This window comes from Myotis brandtii, unplaced genomic scaffold (assembly GCF_000412655.1).
Source record: "Myotis brandtii unplaced genomic scaffold, ASM41265v1 scaffold244, whole genome shotgun sequence".
Lineage (NCBI taxonomy): Eukaryota > Metazoa > Chordata > Mammalia > Chiroptera > Vespertilionidae > Myotis > Myotis brandtii.
The window spans coordinates 4,124,271-4,142,582 of NW_005359225.1; the positions used below are offsets into that span (position 1 = coordinate 4,124,271).

The 18,312-nt window shown below is 35.4% G+C and overlaps 1 protein-coding gene across 2 annotated transcripts in view; it reads left to right on the plus strand.

Annotated features, from left to right (window-relative positions):
* FCHSD2 (FCH and double SH3 domains 2) overlaps nucleotides 1–18,312 on the plus strand; it is a 165,732-nt gene that overhangs the window by 88,055 nt on the left and 59,365 nt on the right. Inside the window, exon 9 of one of the 2 annotated variants that reach the window (XM_014540446.1) lies at nucleotides 11,380–11,514. The exons of the other annotated variant lie outside the window; for it this stretch is intronic. Within the exon in view, the coding sequence (XP_014395932.1) occupies nucleotides 11,380–11,514 (135 nt within the window). The remainder of the gene's footprint in view (nucleotides 1–11,379; nucleotides 11,515–18,312) is intronic. 2 annotated transcript variants of the gene reach the window in all.

Below are 18,312 nucleotides of genomic sequence, written 5' to 3' on the forward strand. Positions count from 1 at the left end.
GTAAGACACTCCCCTTATCCTCAAAGAGCTCCATCTGGTAAGAGAGAGATAGAAATGATTACCAATTAGAATAATCAAATCACTTACTGCTAGAGGACCTTGGTTAGTAATAATAATAGCTATCTTCCTTTTTATAATGCTTGATGTCACCCTGGAATTATCTTAATCACTTTAGGCATATTATCCTTTCTCGTTTTCCTGATTAGAGTTCATAATACATTATTTAAATAACATTCTAGCTTATAAGTGAAATGAAATGAAATCCCAACTCTAGATGAACTCAGATAACCTCTTTGTATCTGCATCTAAGTAGCCAAATACTACTGAAGAAGATCTTTCGACAACAGATTCATGATCATAAATTAATGTGGAACCCGTCTCAAATGGACCGGTAACACTGCTCAGATTTCCTACTATATTTCCCCAGTTAACTTTCCCTCCTATTTTTAACAATCATTTCAACTTTTTTCCTTCTCTTCAAACCTCAAACTTACCCTTTCTTTCACTACTGTAGCAAGTGGTCTTTCTTCCTAATTTACAGAGAAAATAGAAGCCATTAAAAGGGAGAATCCATTATTGTCTCATTGCCTGCCTCCATCTGTGTTCAAGACCCAAAGAGTCTCAATAGCAGTTATTCCTCCTTTTCAAAGATGATCTTTTGGATAATATCTCATCCCCTCCTGCCCTCTCAGAATAAAAACAATTGATAATTCTATTTTCTCCTTATCTTTCTTTATTTTTAGGTGAATAGTTGATGAGAATTTAGTGATGATGGCCCTCATTAGGTCTATCTTTTGTGTTGCGCTTCCCTAACCTGGATTAATTGCCCTCCTGTGTCCAATGCAGTGCAGTTATTCTGAGATCTTCCTTTGCCTGTTTCCTCTGTTGGCTCTTCAGTTTTCTGTATCCTGTGACTTCTCTTCTCTTGGTTTACTCTGTTTTGGGGAATATTTCCTCTAGTACTTTCTTGAGAGAGTGAACATGAGAGCTAAGTTTTTGAGATACTATGTTAATGAAAATGTAATTATTTTGTGCTAATACTTGGGTATAGAATTAAAGATTGAAAACCATTTTTATTCAGATGTTTAAGTCAATACTCTGTTGTTTTCTTGTTTCCTGTGTAGGTATTGAGAATTCAAAGCCGTCTGGTTCTTGATTCTTTGTATCTGATCAATTTTTTTAGAAGCTTTATGAAATATCCTCAGTATGCCCTTTGATTCTTGTATTAATTCTCCCTTTTTGTTTTCTTTTTCTGAAACTCCTGTCATTAAGATGTGGGATATCTTGGCCTAATTCTTTATTTTTCTCTTATTTTTCTTTTTTGTCATTATGCACTACTGTCTTGGAGACTTCAACTTTATGGTGCAACTCTTCGTAAGTGTTTTAGGTTTTGTCAGTATCCAATTATATCCAATTGTTTCTTGAATATTCCTTTTGTATATTAAGCAGGTTTTTGTGCTTTGTCTTCTCTTTTTAATTCTGATAGTATCAATAAAGAGATTTATTTAAAATTTTTTCTTCTCCCTGCATAATATCTGTTTTAGACTGTTTTTAGCAACTTTGAGCTTCATAATAGGGTGGTCTGGTGGACCTTTGTAGGAAAAACCCTAATGTCAGTATCCTTAAACCTCTCCTCTTAGGCTGGTTAAACCCCCTCTTTGCTCCCTTTCTTACTTCTTTACTCCCTTCATTACTCCCTTCATTACATCTCCTCTGGTGTCATTCTCTGAGGAAGACTCCCATGAGCTCCTTAACCTGGTTATACCTCCCACACAGTCTGATGATCTAATAAAATTAACATGCTTAACACAGTTGTAATTTTATGTGTATCTGTGTGATTATGTGACAGATGCCTTATCTCCCACTTAACTATACATTCCATGTGAACAATGATTGTGTCTATGTCATTTGAGAATTTATCCTAGCTACCTTGTATAATGTGTGTTAAATGTCTTTAAATTAATATTATTGAATGAATGAATGAACGAGCAACCAAACTTATTTTAATCTTCACAGGATGAATTATTCCCATTTTACAAATGAGGAAATTTTGACAAAGCCTGGATTTAACTCTGGCAGGTCTCAGAGCCAGTGACATTAGCTCTTTATATGAACTAGCTTCTTAGACCTATTTCCTCTTCCCTTGTTAAATGGGGAATAATTCAGCACTATTTTGTCTCCTTTGGGTTCTGTGAGGAGCAAATGAAGTAATTAACAAAAAAGTGTTTTTGTTAATTTTGAAGCTTGGTATATATGTTATACTTTGTCTTTTTACATAACAGAAATTCTATTGATATTTTAAATAAATTGTGCGTTTCTTTAGCATTGTGGGGAAGAGTGTAGAAGAGGCCTTGAATGCTTGGGAGTGTGAGTGGAGCAACTGTTTAGGTATCTAACTTGTTAGGTACTTTTAAATACGTTATTTCCTTTATTTAAATACATTATTTTATTTAGTTTCATAATATCTTTTAAGCTAAATACTAGCCCTGTTTTTATACAGATCAGATAGCAGACGTTTAGTGAAGTTCAGCTGATAGGTGTAGTAGCCAGGACTTACGTCAAGGTCTCTGTGACTTTAAAGCCTGAGTTCTTTCCTAGATATCACGCTGGGTTCTTTTCAGACCACTCCAATTTTCTTGATAGTAAAAGATAGTATAGTAAGCAGTAGTATAAAGTGAATGTCATAAATTCTGAGAGAATTTATTTGTAAAATAAAATTCACAATTGAAAATTCTCCTGTTTTAATTATTCTAAAAAGCAAGATTGGGTCAGTATTTAAATACAGGTATTTAGACAGATTTCCCCAAGGAATATTTTGTATTTCTTATGCCAGTACTAACTTCTGTTCCATCATTCCAGTCTTTGGAAATATATTTGAATCCTGATTCTGTCCTTCACAATATTGAGCGTGCTCTCCTTTTATCATCCATAAACTTGATAAGCTTTCCTTCTATTTATTTTTCCATGGATTAGATAAAATCATTGAAATGGATAGAACCCTGTGCTTTCTTTGCTACTAAAATTTACTTCCAACTTTACCCATCTCTTAATTAGCCGCTGTTATTCAACAACTGTGAAATCGTTAACCACACAGTTTTTTCATCTGCATTTTTTTCAGTCTTATTCACAAGTAAGTATAACAAAATGGTTAAAGAAGAGAAGTTTTAGAGTAAGCAAATCTGGTTTGACTGTTGGCTCTATTATTTAATAGTTTGCAACCTTGAGCAAATTATTTCCCTTCTGTAAGTCTCAACTCATCTGTAAAATGGGGCTGCTAAGTGTCCCAAATTGCTTTGCAGTGGTTTTCAACCTTCTGGCCCTTTAAATACAGTTCCTCATGTTGTGACCCAACCATAAAATTATTTTCGTTGCTATTTCATAACTGTAATGCTGCTACTGTTATAAATCATAATGTAAATATCTGATATGCAGGATGGTCTTAGGCGACCCCTGTGAAAGGGTCGTTCGACCGCCAAAGGGGTCGCGACCCACAGGTTGAGAACCGTTGCTTTAGGGAATAGTAAATGAGGTAAATGTATATTAAATACTTACTACTTTGCCCAACATATAGCAAGCACACAGTAAATGGGAAAGTGGTTATCATCATGATCACTATTAATAAAAATGATTATTCATTTATTAATTCAAGAAATTTTATTGCATGCTTGCTTTTTGCCTCGTCGTGTTCTAGGTATTGGAAATATTATAAAAAGGACAACAATAATTAAAAGTACTTATAAAACACTTAGTATATGCTAGGCACTGATCTAAATGATCTGCTTGCACTAACCTACCAACTCTCTATGGTAGATACTGTTAATATCTCTATTTTACAGAAGAGATAAGTGAGACACAAAAAGGTTAAGTAAACTGCCCAGTTCACACAGGTAGGCAGTAGGCAGTAGAGCTGGAATTTGAACTCAGCCTGTGTGTTTTCTTTAAACCATTATGTAACATGGCCTCTCATCTAGAGTCACTTCCAGCAATGCCTGCTGAAATCAGGATATTTCCAGTATAATGGCAGTTCCATAATCTAGCAACTCTATTACTAAAAAATAAATCAATAATATAAAAAGATCTGTTATGACCTCATCCTGGTGTGACTTTTGTTTTAACCTGTGCTGGTTCCTGGTGATTGCCTTTATCTTTTTAAATTATAAAGCTGTTTGTTTAATAATCTTTTCCAGATAGGAAGGCACATTAAGTTTATTTCTCTGTCATTTTTAATGTAATTAAAGTACATTTTTAGTAAAAAATAATAATGTAAAAATCCTCAAAGTTTATGTACTTATTTGACAATTATTAAAGAAAAAGCATGTCAAAATATAAATCTAGTCATCATTTAGTTTATATGACGTATTTTTTTATAACTTGTTCCCATTCTTTTTACTTTGAATATCAGGAGCTTATACCAATGGTTCTCAAACTCTTGGTCTAAGAACCCCTTTTACTCTTAAAAATTATTAAAGACCCAAAGAGTTATTGATAGTTACTATGTTAGAAATTTAAACTGAGAAAATTTTAGGACACGAGAATACATAAGTGCAAATAGACCAATTGCATTATCATGTGTTCTCAAGCCCTTTGGAAAACTATCATATAGTTGTGAGTGAATGGGGATGGAAAAGACAAATAATAACAACAGTTTTACTTATTCTTTTCCAATTTGGATGCCTTTTATTTCTTCTTCTTGTTTGATCGCTATGGCGAGCACTTCCAGTACCATGTTGAACAGGAGTGGTGAGAGTGGACATCCCTGTCTTGTTCCTGTTCTTAGGGGAAATGATTTTAGCTTTTGCCCATTGAGTATGATGTTGGCTATAGGTCTGTCATATAAGACTTTTATTATGTTGAGGTATGATCCCTCTATTCCCACTTTGCTGAGCGTTTTCATCAAGAAAGGGTGTCGGATTTTGTCAAATACTTTTTTTTTGCATCAATTGATATCATTATGTGATTTTTATCTCTCACTTTGTTTATGTGATGTATCACATTTATTGATTTGCAGATATTGTACCATCCTTGCACCCCAGAAATAAATCCCATTTGGTCATGGTGTATGACAACACCAAACAAAACAAAACAAAAAACCATCCCTGGAAACTTAGAATCAAAGGAACTTGAATTATAGTTCTGCCTCTACCAGTCAACATTTGATTTACATAACCTGTCGATCTCACTTGAACCAGTGTCTGACATACAATATTAAATACTTTTGTTGCTCATTTCAGTAAACACACTGAAGGCTTTTGGGAGCATGTACTCTGAAGTGGCCATTTTTGCAGTTTATTAAAGCCAGGCCCACCTTGTGTGGAGACTCATCATTTCATGTGGCACCTGACCAACTGTAGAAACAGATCTACATTGACGCTCTGAATTGCTAATCTCAGAAGGGACTGAGCCTTTCTGATGAACAAAGACTGCAGAATATATGAAGTGGAAGAGAAAGAGTAACAGTTGAACTAGATGAAAATTTCTGAAATGGGTGAAGAGTCTTGACAGAACCTTAGAGACCATCTAGTCCTGCAAATCTCAGTGAGCTCTAGTGCTCCACCTGCTCACCCTCAAGATTCTAACATGTAGAGAGACCCATGACGCACACACCAAGTACAAAGGTATTAATACTGATAAGCATATGTCATATTTTTAGGTGTGTCAGAGCAGGAAAATAATTGAGAAACTGACTAGTCCAGTACTTATTTCCAAAGATGGAAACAAGTCAGTTATATTTATACACTAAAATGTTTTATTTTGCTCCAGAATTTATGTCCCTCAAATAAGGCTACTCTCCTACCTAACCATCCAAACCTACAGCCATCCAAATCAGGAAATCAACATAAGTGCAACACTACCATCCAGTCCACAGGCACAATCCAAATTTTACCAGCTGTTTGAACATTCTCTCTCTCTCTCTCTCTCTCTCTCTCTCTCTCTTTTATTGATTTCAGAGAGGAAATGAAATGGAGAGAGAGATAGAAACATCAGTAATGAGAGAGTCATTGATTGGCTGCCTCCTGCACACCTCCTACTGGGGATGGAGCCCAGAACCCAGGCGTGTGCCCTTGACCAGAATTGAACCTGAGACCCTTCAGTCCTCAGGCCGATGATTTATCCACTGGGCCAAACCAGCTAGGGCACATTATTTTTTTTTTTTTAGTACAGTTGACATACAATATTGTATTGGTTTTGGGTGTACAATATAATGATTACACATTTATATAACTTACAAAGTGATCACCCCAGTAAATCTAGTACCCATCCAACGCCATACATTTCTGATTGGAGATCCAGTCCAGGATCAGTTAGTTGTCGTTTCTCTTTAGTCTCCTTCAGTCTGAAAGAGGTTTTCCATTTTTTCCTGTCTTTCATGACTGACAGTTTTAAAGAGCCTTTGATGCTGTAGGCTGTCCCTCAGGCTGGGTTTGTGCGGTATTGCTACATGTCCAATCTCAGGTCATGCGTTCTTGGCAGAGATACCTCAGAAATGACGCTGTGCTCTTCTCAGTACATTGTATCAAGAGGCACATGATGTCAATTTGTCCTGCTACTGGTGATGTTAATCTTAGTCAGTTTTGTGTGTGATAGGTTTTTTCCACTGTAAAGTCATCATTCTTTCTTATGCAATAGTAAGTATTTGGGTGGGAGACTATGAGAATATCTTGTTCCTCATCAGACCTTCCCAGCCTTAGCATACTTTGATGAAATCCTTTATGATGGCTGCCAAATCATGAAATATTTTCATCATTTCTTCTACATTTATTAGTGGTTATTCTATGATAAGGAATAAGTTTTTATTCTTCCCTATTTTTTCTTTTTTAATTTTTAAAAAATATATTTTATTGATTTTTTACAGAGAGGAAGGGAGAGGCATAGAGAGTTAGAAACATCGATGAGAGAGAAACATTGATCAGCTAGCTGCCTTCTGCACACCCCCTACTGGGGATGTGACCGGAATCGAACCTGGGACCCTTCAATCCGTAGGCTGACGCGCTATCCACTGAGCCAAACCGGTTAGGGCATTCCCTATTTTTTTCATTCATTTATTTATATCATCATGGTTATGGATTTCTATTTTAGTCACTGGATTGAAATTTATTGCTTTAATTTTTTATTATGATGCTCAAATTGCTTCATATTTGACCAGTAGGAGTCCCTTCACATTGGCTCCTGTCCTTCACAAATGTCCCCATCATTTATGAGTATTTCCTCTCTGGTGCAGTATGTTCCAGGCTTTTTATTTACTTTTCCTCACCGCAATTCTGGAATCACGCATTTCCTCAAGAATCCCTGTTTCATCTTAGTGGAAGTTAGTATTCAGAAACTGAAAGCTGGGCACTTGATGTGCTCATTGCTGCTGGGTATTATTGCTTCTCATTCCTGTTAGTGGACAGAGCTAGGAAATACATCCTATCTAATAATAGACAAACATGGTAATTAACCACACCTAGGACTAATACTAATTTTTTCATGAATTGTGTCTGTATGTAAGTGGTTGGCATATAGTAGGTATACCTTTCCTGCTCTTCCACTAATTAACACAATTTAATGTCTTGTTTATACTAATAAACTCCTATGTATCTTAACCAAATTTTTCTTACCAAAATAGTTGAAGTTGGTGACCACAACTAAACAAAAAGTGTGGAATTGTTTTTGCTCCAAAAATACCGAAGGCTAATATTAGATTAGTGTTTTCCCTTACAGACCTCATATTTTTCTGATGTTAAAATAGAGAAGAGAGAATTATTTCACCTGAGTGATCAAGCAAGACCAATATAAATGAAAGCTGGAGGGAGTTTCCAGGCATTAAATTCGTGGGTGCTCTTCCTTCCTAATTTTATCTTCATTTGATAAGACCTGGAGACATACCAAAGATTTGGGGATTTTTTTATTTTTTTATTTTTTTGGTTCCTGCCAAAAATAAACATGTGCCTGTTGAGAGGGCCAACAATGTGTGGATTCTGAAAGTTATTTTTTAAGTAAAAGAAAGAGTATGTTTGTTATACTATTCTTGTCAACTAGAATTTCCCTAAACTTTATGGGGTAAGAACTTTCTCTCCTATATTGAACTCTGGCCTCATTTCCTCTGCAAATATGATTGATTTCAGCCAGACATTAAGAATTAATAAACAAACTGAAAAGCCAAACTTCAAATCAGTGGGGAAATAACAGATTTTAGAGGCAATGATGTTGAGGCTCTTTAGAAAAAGAAAAAAATTGATCCCTACATAATACTAGGCCAAGTTATAGATTTGTGAAAGATACATGTAATAGGGAAAAACATGAAAAATATGTATCTGATCTTAGTATAGGGAGGAGATTTTTAAGTATTCTAGCAAAGGCAAACACTGTGAGAATAAGGTGAGAGATTTAACAATCCCAAATTTTAAAAATGTATAATACAATAATAAAAACAGCTAGCATTTATTAAACTAAGTATCAAGCCTTGTAGAAAGTGCTTTACATATAAGTCAAAGTGCCAAGATTAAGAAACTTTGCCCTAGAACTGCATAACCTATAATCCTTTTCTGCTTTTCATGTTATCACAGGCAGTAGTATCCAACCTGATGTTTTGTCATGGTATAGTGAGGACTACCAGCTTCCCAATCTGCAACATCTATTTTCTCACTTTTTGCTACTCAACTGCTTAGCAGATGCCACCTATATTATTTTTTGTTGTTGTTATAGCAACATCCCGCTGTAAGATACTTATTTTGATAATAATTCTGTATTAATTAGAATAAAGGCTAAACAACTTTACAAAGGGAAAAGATGGCTTGCTTTAAGTCAAGTCATAGGTGAACTTTGGCACTAAGGAGCAGAGTGCAATAATGACAAGTTCTAAAGGAATTGTTGAACTTCATGTAAACACCATGGGACAAAGTCTAGTGACTGAGTATTCATTATAGTCAGTGTTTTCCCACACTAAAGCATTGGTTTCTATACCAGAGATAATACAAATGATCAATAAGCACATGAAAATATGTTCACCATCATTAGTCATTAGGGAAATGCTAATAGAGATACTACTTCACACCCACTATGATGGCTATAATAAAAATAAAATGAATAGCAAAGCATATAGCATAGTTTCTATAGCATGTTTGTAGTTGAGCCAATACTTTTTTTCTCTCATTTTAAAAAAGATGTATGTTCTGTTTTCTTACCAAAGCACCAGAAGAAAACGTAAAACATACAGAGAAACCCAAAGATAAAATAACTCTAACTTCACTATGCAGCAGCAAATCATTCTTACTGTCATTTTGGCATATCCTTCTCGTCTTTTCTATGCATATATTATTACATAAAAATACTTAAAAATTGGTATCATTTTGTTCACATAAGTACTTTTTTTTCACATAAAATACATTGTGAACTATTCCTGCCTTTAAATATCACTTGAAAATGTGATTTTAATGACCACATAGTATTTTATTACATTAATATGCCAATAATTTTCTTGCCCCGTTTTTCTGCTTTTATAAATCTGTAGTAAAGATTATTTTACATAAATCTTTGTATACCCCTTTGATAACATTCTATGATACCTTTTTAAAATTCATCCACTGGTCAAAATAAAGATTTCTCTTTTTTTTGTAATATATTTTATTGATTTTTTACAGAGAGGAAGGGAGAGGGATAGAGAGTTAGAAACATCGATCAGCTGCCTCCTGCACACCCCCCACTGGGGATGTGCCTGCAACCAAAGTACATGCCCTTGACCAGAATCGAACCTGGGACCCTTCAGTCCGCAGGCTGACACTCTATCCACTGAGCCAAACTATCTCTCTTTTTTGTAATATAGTTTATTGATTTTTTACAGAGAGGAAGGGAGAGGGATAGAGAGTTAGAAACATCGATCAGCTGCCTCCTGCACACCCCCCACTGGGGATGTGCCTGCAACCAAAGTACATGCCCTTGACCAGAATCGAACCTGGGACCCTTCAGTCCGCAGGCTGACACTCTATCCACTGAGCCAAACTGGTTAGGGCAAAATAAAGATTTCTTTATACTTTTCATATAGACTCATTGCCTTCTAGAAAGATTATATCAATTTATACTCCTAAAAGCAGTGTATAAAAGTACCTATTTCCTGGCACCCTTATCAAAAATGAGTTTTATAATTAAGCAAGAGGTCCATTGCATGAAATTCATGCACGGGTAGGGTTCCTAGGCCTGGCCGGCGATCAGGGCCTTCCAGCTGCCAGCCGGGGCCTTCCTTCATTCTGCACCACCCCCTGGTGGTCAGTGCACATCATAGTGAGCAGTCGAATTCCTGGTCAGTCAAACTCCTGAGGACAATTTGCATATTATCCTTTTATTATATAGGATAAATATGAGCAATGATTTGGATGAATGTGTAATTATTTTTTAAATTTTTTGCATACTAATAAGTTGAATTTTCATTTTGTGCTATTTATACAACTCTTTGACCAGTTACAAGTCGAAGAAAAATGTGGATCATTAAAAGAACAAGACAGTAGTCAAACTCCTGAGGACAATTTGCATATTAGCCTTTTATTATATAGGATAAATATGAGCAATGATTTGGATGAATGTGTAATTATTTTTTAAATTTTTTGCATACTAATAAGTTGAATTTTCATTTTGTGCTATTTATACAACTCTTTGACCAGTTACAAGTCGAAGAAAAATGTGGATCATTAAAAGAACAAGACAGTTAATGCTGAAGATAGTAATGACATATTAAGTTGGAGCCTATATTTTATACCAAGCAAACTGACATCCAACATAACTTGTTATCCTCTTAGACACTACTTTAGACATGGGGGATACAGTACTGTTAGCAAACATTTTTATTTCAGACCATTCATGCATTCATAAGTTAATAAATATTTACTGGGTGCCTTCTATGTGCCATTTACTGAAGACACAATAGTGAACAAGATCCGCATGGCCTCTGGCCCCCTAAGGGGTAATAAAAATAGAAAAATAGACTTATTCATTCATTAACTATTTATTACTTGCCACACATTGTACTAACCTCATTACATATATTATTTTCTTTAATAGCAAAATGATATTTAGAAACTGCATTTGGGAGACATTCATGTATCTGATCAAACCTGTTCACATCCACTGAAATACTAACATACCTTATAAAAGGCCTTTCACTATCAAACGTGTGGTCATTTGTGATCAGCATAGCATGGGACCACATACAAAGTCTTATTCCATCTCGGTATTGTTGTAAGACTTTCAGTCCTTAGTGATGAGTTTAAAAGGCTAAGGATGATGACAAAGCTGATTCCCACTTAGGGCTAAAATTTATTTGTCCTGCTTCTATGAAATTTGAGCTAAGAATCATCTGTGTTAGGCCTTAATGCCTTTTCAATTAGGCTTCGTTTGCACTTTCTGCAGAGAGGCTATAGGACGGTCACACAGAACACTAGGGGCTCTTGCCAGGAACTGAACAAGCAGTCCACAGATGTTGAAGAAGCTCCCTGGAACGTTACTACTTGCTTACAGAGTCACCCACCATCTCATAGATTTCCTGTAAGTCGGGAAGTTTTTTTAAAAAGATTAAAATCTAACAGAAACTGGAATGTTTTTTACCAAATAGGCAGCTTTAAAAAATCTGAGTAGACCTATATAACTTTTTAAAGAAAATTAAATTGTAATTGTAGGTACCATTAAACTTGGGAAAAGAAAATAGAATCTTAATTTTTGTCTTATAATTTTAAATGCATTAGCTAATTAGAAAGGTGTTTGAGGCACAGTCTGTTGAAACTATAATCTTACTAAGTAGGGGAAAAGTGTTTAGTTTTAATTTTTTTTACAAGGGGAATTATTGTCATTGCTGCTGAGAAATGAATCCTGTCTTTCTTGACCTTCTTCCTTCCTTCCTGAATTTCCTCAGCTAATGTTTTTTCTATGATTCAAATACTGCTGAGCACAGCAGAGGTTGCTGAAATTGACTTCAGTATGACTATGTGAGTGTTTATAATGAGAAAAGCCAAATTCTTTCTTCACGGACTCTGTACTTGAAAGCTCTGATGCCAAAAAGTATAATTTGGCTACTGTATTAAACTTTAAAAAAAAACTGCTTTACATGTTTAGCTCAGAGGCCATTTTTTATTAAGTGTAAAGAACAAAACTTCTGTGGCTCTTACCCTTACATAGTTTCTAGAAACTATTTACAATTTTAAGTCTGCTTTAAAATACAACCGAAAAACCATTTAAACCCCTATTAATTGATTTACTAGGAAAACAAAAATAATCAAAACGATAAATTAAACTTAGGCAAGCTTTGATAAATACTGATTTCAGTAGTTAAGAACTGAACCATTCTCTTAATAAAAACTGTGACTAATATAATTCTTAAGGATTAAAATGCACTCTCAAGGCATTATTCCCTCCAGAAAAATCTTCTTTAAACCTCCATGTTTGTCTAGGTGCCTCACTTATAGCATCCTGTGTAATTAAAACCTTCATATTACATGCATGTCTCCAATACTTGGCCAAATTCTTCATGGTTAAGTACTCAAATACACACATATAAACACAGACTCAACCCTTAGCCTAGTTCTTGGCACAGAGTTAGTTCTCAAGAACTATTATATTGACTTGAACTATTGAATAATTTATTATTATGTTTACCACAGGGTTTTGTTTTGTTTTTGTCATAGTATTCCAAATCGCATAGAAAATTCAGGTGCAAAGAAATTTAGCTGTCACATGTGAATATACCATATGTCTAAGATTGTTCCTGTCAAAGGCTGTCTTGAAGCTGTAAAGGATCAGACCATGTTCAGTGCAACCACCAATTATAGTTCAGAAGAGAGCAATGGAAACATCTAAGGGCAGCAGACTATTTTCTTTCCATCAGTGGTCCCATATGTCCAAGAAATGTATATTAACTCTTCCCTAAAATTTTAATGTAAGGAACTTTCATATTGCCATCATCTAAAACTAAGACTTTTACATTCTTCACGCTAAATAGTTTCTGATACTTCAATACTTTAATGTCAAAAATGCACATAAAAGATGCCATTTAAATAAAAAGAAAAAATGTTAACTTACTAAATTGTGTGACTTCGGCAAAATTTAACTGCTTTATAGTTCAGGTTTTTTGTTGATTTTTTTTTTGATGCTGAGTTGTAGGTATGATGAGAGAATCAGTTGACACTGTGAATAGGCAGAACCTTGTTTCTAATATATGCTTAGTTAACCGTAACTAAAACTGTTTCTTTATTTTCAAGGCAAAAATTAGTCTTATTCTTTTTGTTACTCTCCTTTGATGTTTCTCCCTTTAGTTCTTTCACTCTTAGTTTTAAAATGGTAACTGCATGATACTGAATCACATTTCCACTTTAAGTTGTTAGAGATATTTTAGCAAATAAAAATAAGTACCTGCAAAAAATAACTAAATGACAGCCAAAGATGACTATGGGGAAATTCTCAGTCTAAATTGGAATGCCCAGAATTCTCCCAAAATAGAACTGTGTGCAGCAGTCCTGTTTACTGTCTGATCTGTATGTTTTTATGGTTTATATATCTAAAAATCTGAACTTACATTGTAGTTTCTTCCAGAAGCCCTTAGGGTTCCTCCATCAGGCCTTTGGGCCCTCCAGTTCTTCTGCTTCCAACCATGCAGCTGTGCCCATATTACTACTATGTATTGGTCATCAGGACCACAACTAAGAAAGAGCCCCTCTTTGCTGTTTGGGTGGTATGGTTGGTGAGCAGAAATCTGTTACTTAACTAAACAGCAGGAACACCCTTCTAAAGACTCCTGAAGTAGAATAAAAAATTGGGACAGTGATGAAACTTTACCTTCAGTAATCTAGGACCCTCTTTTTCATGGGCAAAAATTAGTATGGGCTCTCACTACCCTTTTTGCTTTGTTAGTATGGCATTCACTGATGTCATTTGATCTCCACATGTTGCCACTATGTCATTTGCATTTAAGTTCAAGGTCATTTTAAGTTTAAGACCTATTCTCATTAACCTAGGACCATTGGAGTAAAACTGCTTGACACATTGATTATAAACTCAAGCATGGGCATAGAAATTCCATGGCAATACTCCAGTACAAGGTGATTGTCCATATAATCCTGGGTTAAGTTATATTATTTAAAAATTATATCTATATATATAAAAGCCTAATATGCTAAGTGTTCGACAGATCAGTTGACCATTCGGTTGGCCACTCGACCAGTCACTATGACACGCACTGGCCACCAGGGCAGCAGACACTCCGAGGTTAGCTTGCTGCTGGAGTCGGCTGATCGGGACTGGGTGAGACAGGCCAGAGACGCCCTGGAGCCAACCTCCCGTGGTCCCTCTCCGGCCTCTAATATATTTCTTCTAATTAATTTCCTTTCAATGTGCATGAATTCGTGCATTGGGCCTCTGGTATTAAAATAAAACCAAAAAATTTAAATTCCCACAGAATTTATGGACTACAAAGCTAATTATTTTTGCCTGTACAGTATATACGTGAGGAATAAAAGAGATTTGCTGCTTGGGACAGGAAGCAAAAGAGATTTCCTAAAGCAGTATACTCAAGCCAGTAGATCTTAACCAAGTTTCTTGAAGTGTACTGCTTTAAATTCATCTGGTCAAGTCAGTCACCTTTAGCATATAATTTTACTTAACATTATACAAGAGTTTATTAGTTATTGTTAATTCTACTGGGTTTGTTAGAAATGAAAATTGATGTTTAGCAGTAGGGTAAGATGGAAAATAATGATTGGGGAGGAACTAAAATAAATTCATGTATATTTAAAAAGTAGTCAAATTGGTGCATATTAAAATGTTCAAGTATTTTTGGAGTCTGTGAAGCTCCTTGCAAAATTCTGGAATTTCCTGAAACACAGAGATAAAACATGGTCACTAAATAAACAGCAGCAACAACAATTTCTGGAGAAAGAGAGGAATCTGAATGCCAGAATTGCCACATTGTATTATTTTAAATGTCCAGGACATGCAAAGAAACTGGAAAGTTTAGCCCATACAGCAGGAATAAAAGGTGTCAAAAGAAGCTAACCCCAAGAAAGCCCATATATTGGACTTACTAGACAAAGATTTTAAATTACCTAAAATTCCAAAAGACTAAGGAATCATGTCTATTTAAATCACCTAAAATGCCAAAGGGCTAGAAGAAACTATGTCCAAAGAACTAAAGGAAAGTATGAAAACAATGTCTCACCAAAAAGAGAATGTCAACAAAGAGATAGGAATTATAAAAAAAGAACCAAATGGAAATTCCAGAGTTGAAAAGTACAGTAATGGAAATAAAAACACACTAGATGAGTTCAGCAGGGAACTGCCAAAAGAAAGAATCCGTGAATTCAAAGATTAGACTATTCAATCCGGCCAGAGTGGCTCAGTTGGTTGAGTGTGCACTGAAAGGTTGCCAGTTCAAGTCCCAGGTAGGGCACATACCTGGGCTGCAGGTCCCATTCCCGGTACGGAAGTTGGTAAGGATTTTAAAAAATTAAAGAATAGATTCCTAGCTGGTTTGGCTCAGTGGATAGAACATCGGCCTGCGTACTGGAGGGTCCCAGTTTCGATTCCCAGTCAGGGCACATGCCCCGGTTGTGGCCTCAATCCCAGTGTAGGGTGTGTAAAAGGCAACCGATCCATGATTCTCTCTCATCGTGGATGTTTCTATCTCGCTCTCCCTCTCCCTGTCTCTCTGAAACAAATACAAATATTTTTTTTAAATTATAAGAATAAAGTAAATAAAGATTAGATAAGTGAGATTATCTAGTCCTAGAGAAGAATAGATAATTTGGTCTGATTTAAAAGGCAATGCACAAAGCAGCAATTATAAAATGCTGATGGACTTAAAATGTATAAAGGTATATTTGTATGACAGTAATATCACTGAAGAGGGAGAGAACAAAGAATAAAGTTATGGTGGAGCATAGCTTTTGTATGTATACTTTGAAATTACTGTCGCATTAATCCAAACTGGTTTGCTTTAAATTAAGATGTTAATTGTAATCCCCAGGCAATCACTATGAAATAACTCCAAAAAATATATTAAAAGAAGCAGCAAGGGAATTAAAATTGTACACTAGAAAATATCATGAGGAGATACAATTATTATTTCTGTATTTTATAGATGAGAAAGCTGAGGCTAGGAGAGGTTAGACTGCTTAAATACATAATAGAATCCAGGCTCAAATCTAAGTCTGTTACCAAAATCCCTTACCCAAAGGAAAATAAATGAAATTCTGGTAGAACATAGAAATGGTTTAGCTTTATTATTTTAATAGCCATCTTTTTACAAGTACCATGCTCTTTTGACTCTATCAGATCAGGAATTTAAAGATCAAGAAGGTTCCATTTTCCCAGAGTGAAATTGCTAGTAAGTGGTAGTACTATATTTGCATGCAAGAGTAGATGGTTCAAGGCTTTCTATTGGACCATGTGCTTTAGTTGCAACCTAAATATTGAGGTGATTTTAACACAGTCACAACCAGATGATATATGCTAGTAAATAACTCAGGACAGCGTAGACCAAGCATGTCAAACTTGCAGCCCGTGGGCCACATGCCTCGTTTACTTGGCCTGTGTTAGCCTTTGAGTTTGACATGCTTAGTATAGACTGTATAGAACAGCGGTATTGTGTTCTCTTTTCCTGGCTTTGTAATTCACAGACAGAACTTTTTTTTATTTTCTCTTTCTTAGAACCTGAAGTAACTCAGTTCTTTTAAAATAAAGCAGTCAAGTATAAAATTAGATGACGTGTTTTAATTTTACTTTATATCAATTGATAAATTAAGCCATGTGTTAAGATATTTACAGTGATGCAAATGTAGCTCAGTACTTGCTTTGATCTCTTTGGATTTGTAAAAATCTGCTTTCTCTTTGCATCCTGGTGTCTTCTCCGAAAGATAAACGTGTGGGCAATCATTGTTTTCTCCATCAACAAGGGAGAACTGTAGAATTTCATGATTTAATTTTAAGATAGTTCATATTTATCATCACTTCAATACTTATATCCTTGACTTTTACCAAAGACTATTTCAGAATGCCCATTGCTCTAAAAAAAAAAAAAAAAAAAAAAAAAAAAAAAAAAAAGAACAGCTTGCATTTCTAGGCTACATTAAGGAAACTCCAGAGATTTTGGCATAACTTTGTGACTGCAGAATCCATGCGTTTCCAGGATCTGAATAAGGAGGCCACTGTTTAAAGTTCTCCCTTAAGGGGAAATTGCATCAAATGCTTAGGAAGATGACACATTTTCTTCCTCCTAACTCCTAGTTCCCCATAATTTTCCTCTTAGAAGTTCCAATGAATTTACACTTTCCTGTTAAACGTTTAGCTAGTGGCACATCCTAGAATTCTAAGTTTCTGAATTGGTCTCTAGGATATTCCAAATTTTTTTTTACTATTTTGGGCATTTACTGTTAAGTTTGGGTTCTAACTCAACTTATTTTATTTCTTTTTTTTTATTATTATTGATTTTTAGAGAGAGAGGAAGGTAGAGGGATAGAGAGAAACATCCAATGAGAAACATCATGTATTGTCTGCCTCCTACACGCCCCCTCCTGGGGATAGAGCTGGGGCATGTGCCCTGACTGGCATCGAACCAGTGACCTCTTGGTTCCTAGGTGGATGCTCAACCACTGAGCCACGCCAACTGGGCCTAACTCAACTTATTTTAGAGATTAAGTTGATCAAATGAGTAAAGAAGACAGAGAAAATATATAAGGGAGTGTGTGGTTTATAGGTAATGGAACATGGCTGCTTAAAGGCATTCACATGCAACTTTTACAAAAACACTGTTGGACCTTTAAAGCATATTGCTGCTCTAAGGCCTCATGGTTTCTCAATTTAGATATTACAGACTCCTTTCCCTAGTACTTTGTATCAAATAATTTTTAAAAAGTTTGACTTACGTTTTTTTTTTCAGGGGGGGTGCTTACTCATCCATTTTATTTATTTATTTTCTTTTAATTTAACTTCTTTATTGTTTAAAGCATTACATAAGTCTCTTTTTTTCCCCATTGACCACTCCCCGGCCAGCCCCAACCCCCAGCACATGCCGCCCCCTTATCCCCTGTCTGTGTCCATTGGTTATGCTCATATGCATGCATTCAAGTCCTTTGGTTGATCTCCTACCCCCGCACCCTCCGCTTTCCCTATTAGGTTGGACAATCTGTTCGATGCTTCTAGGATTCTGGTTCTATTTTTGTTCATCAGTTTATATTGTTCATTGTATTCCACAAATGAGTGAGATCATGTGATATTTATCATTTTCTGACTGGATTGTTTTGCTTAGCATAATGCTCTCCAGGTCCATCCATGCTGTTGCAAATGGTAAGAATTCCTTCT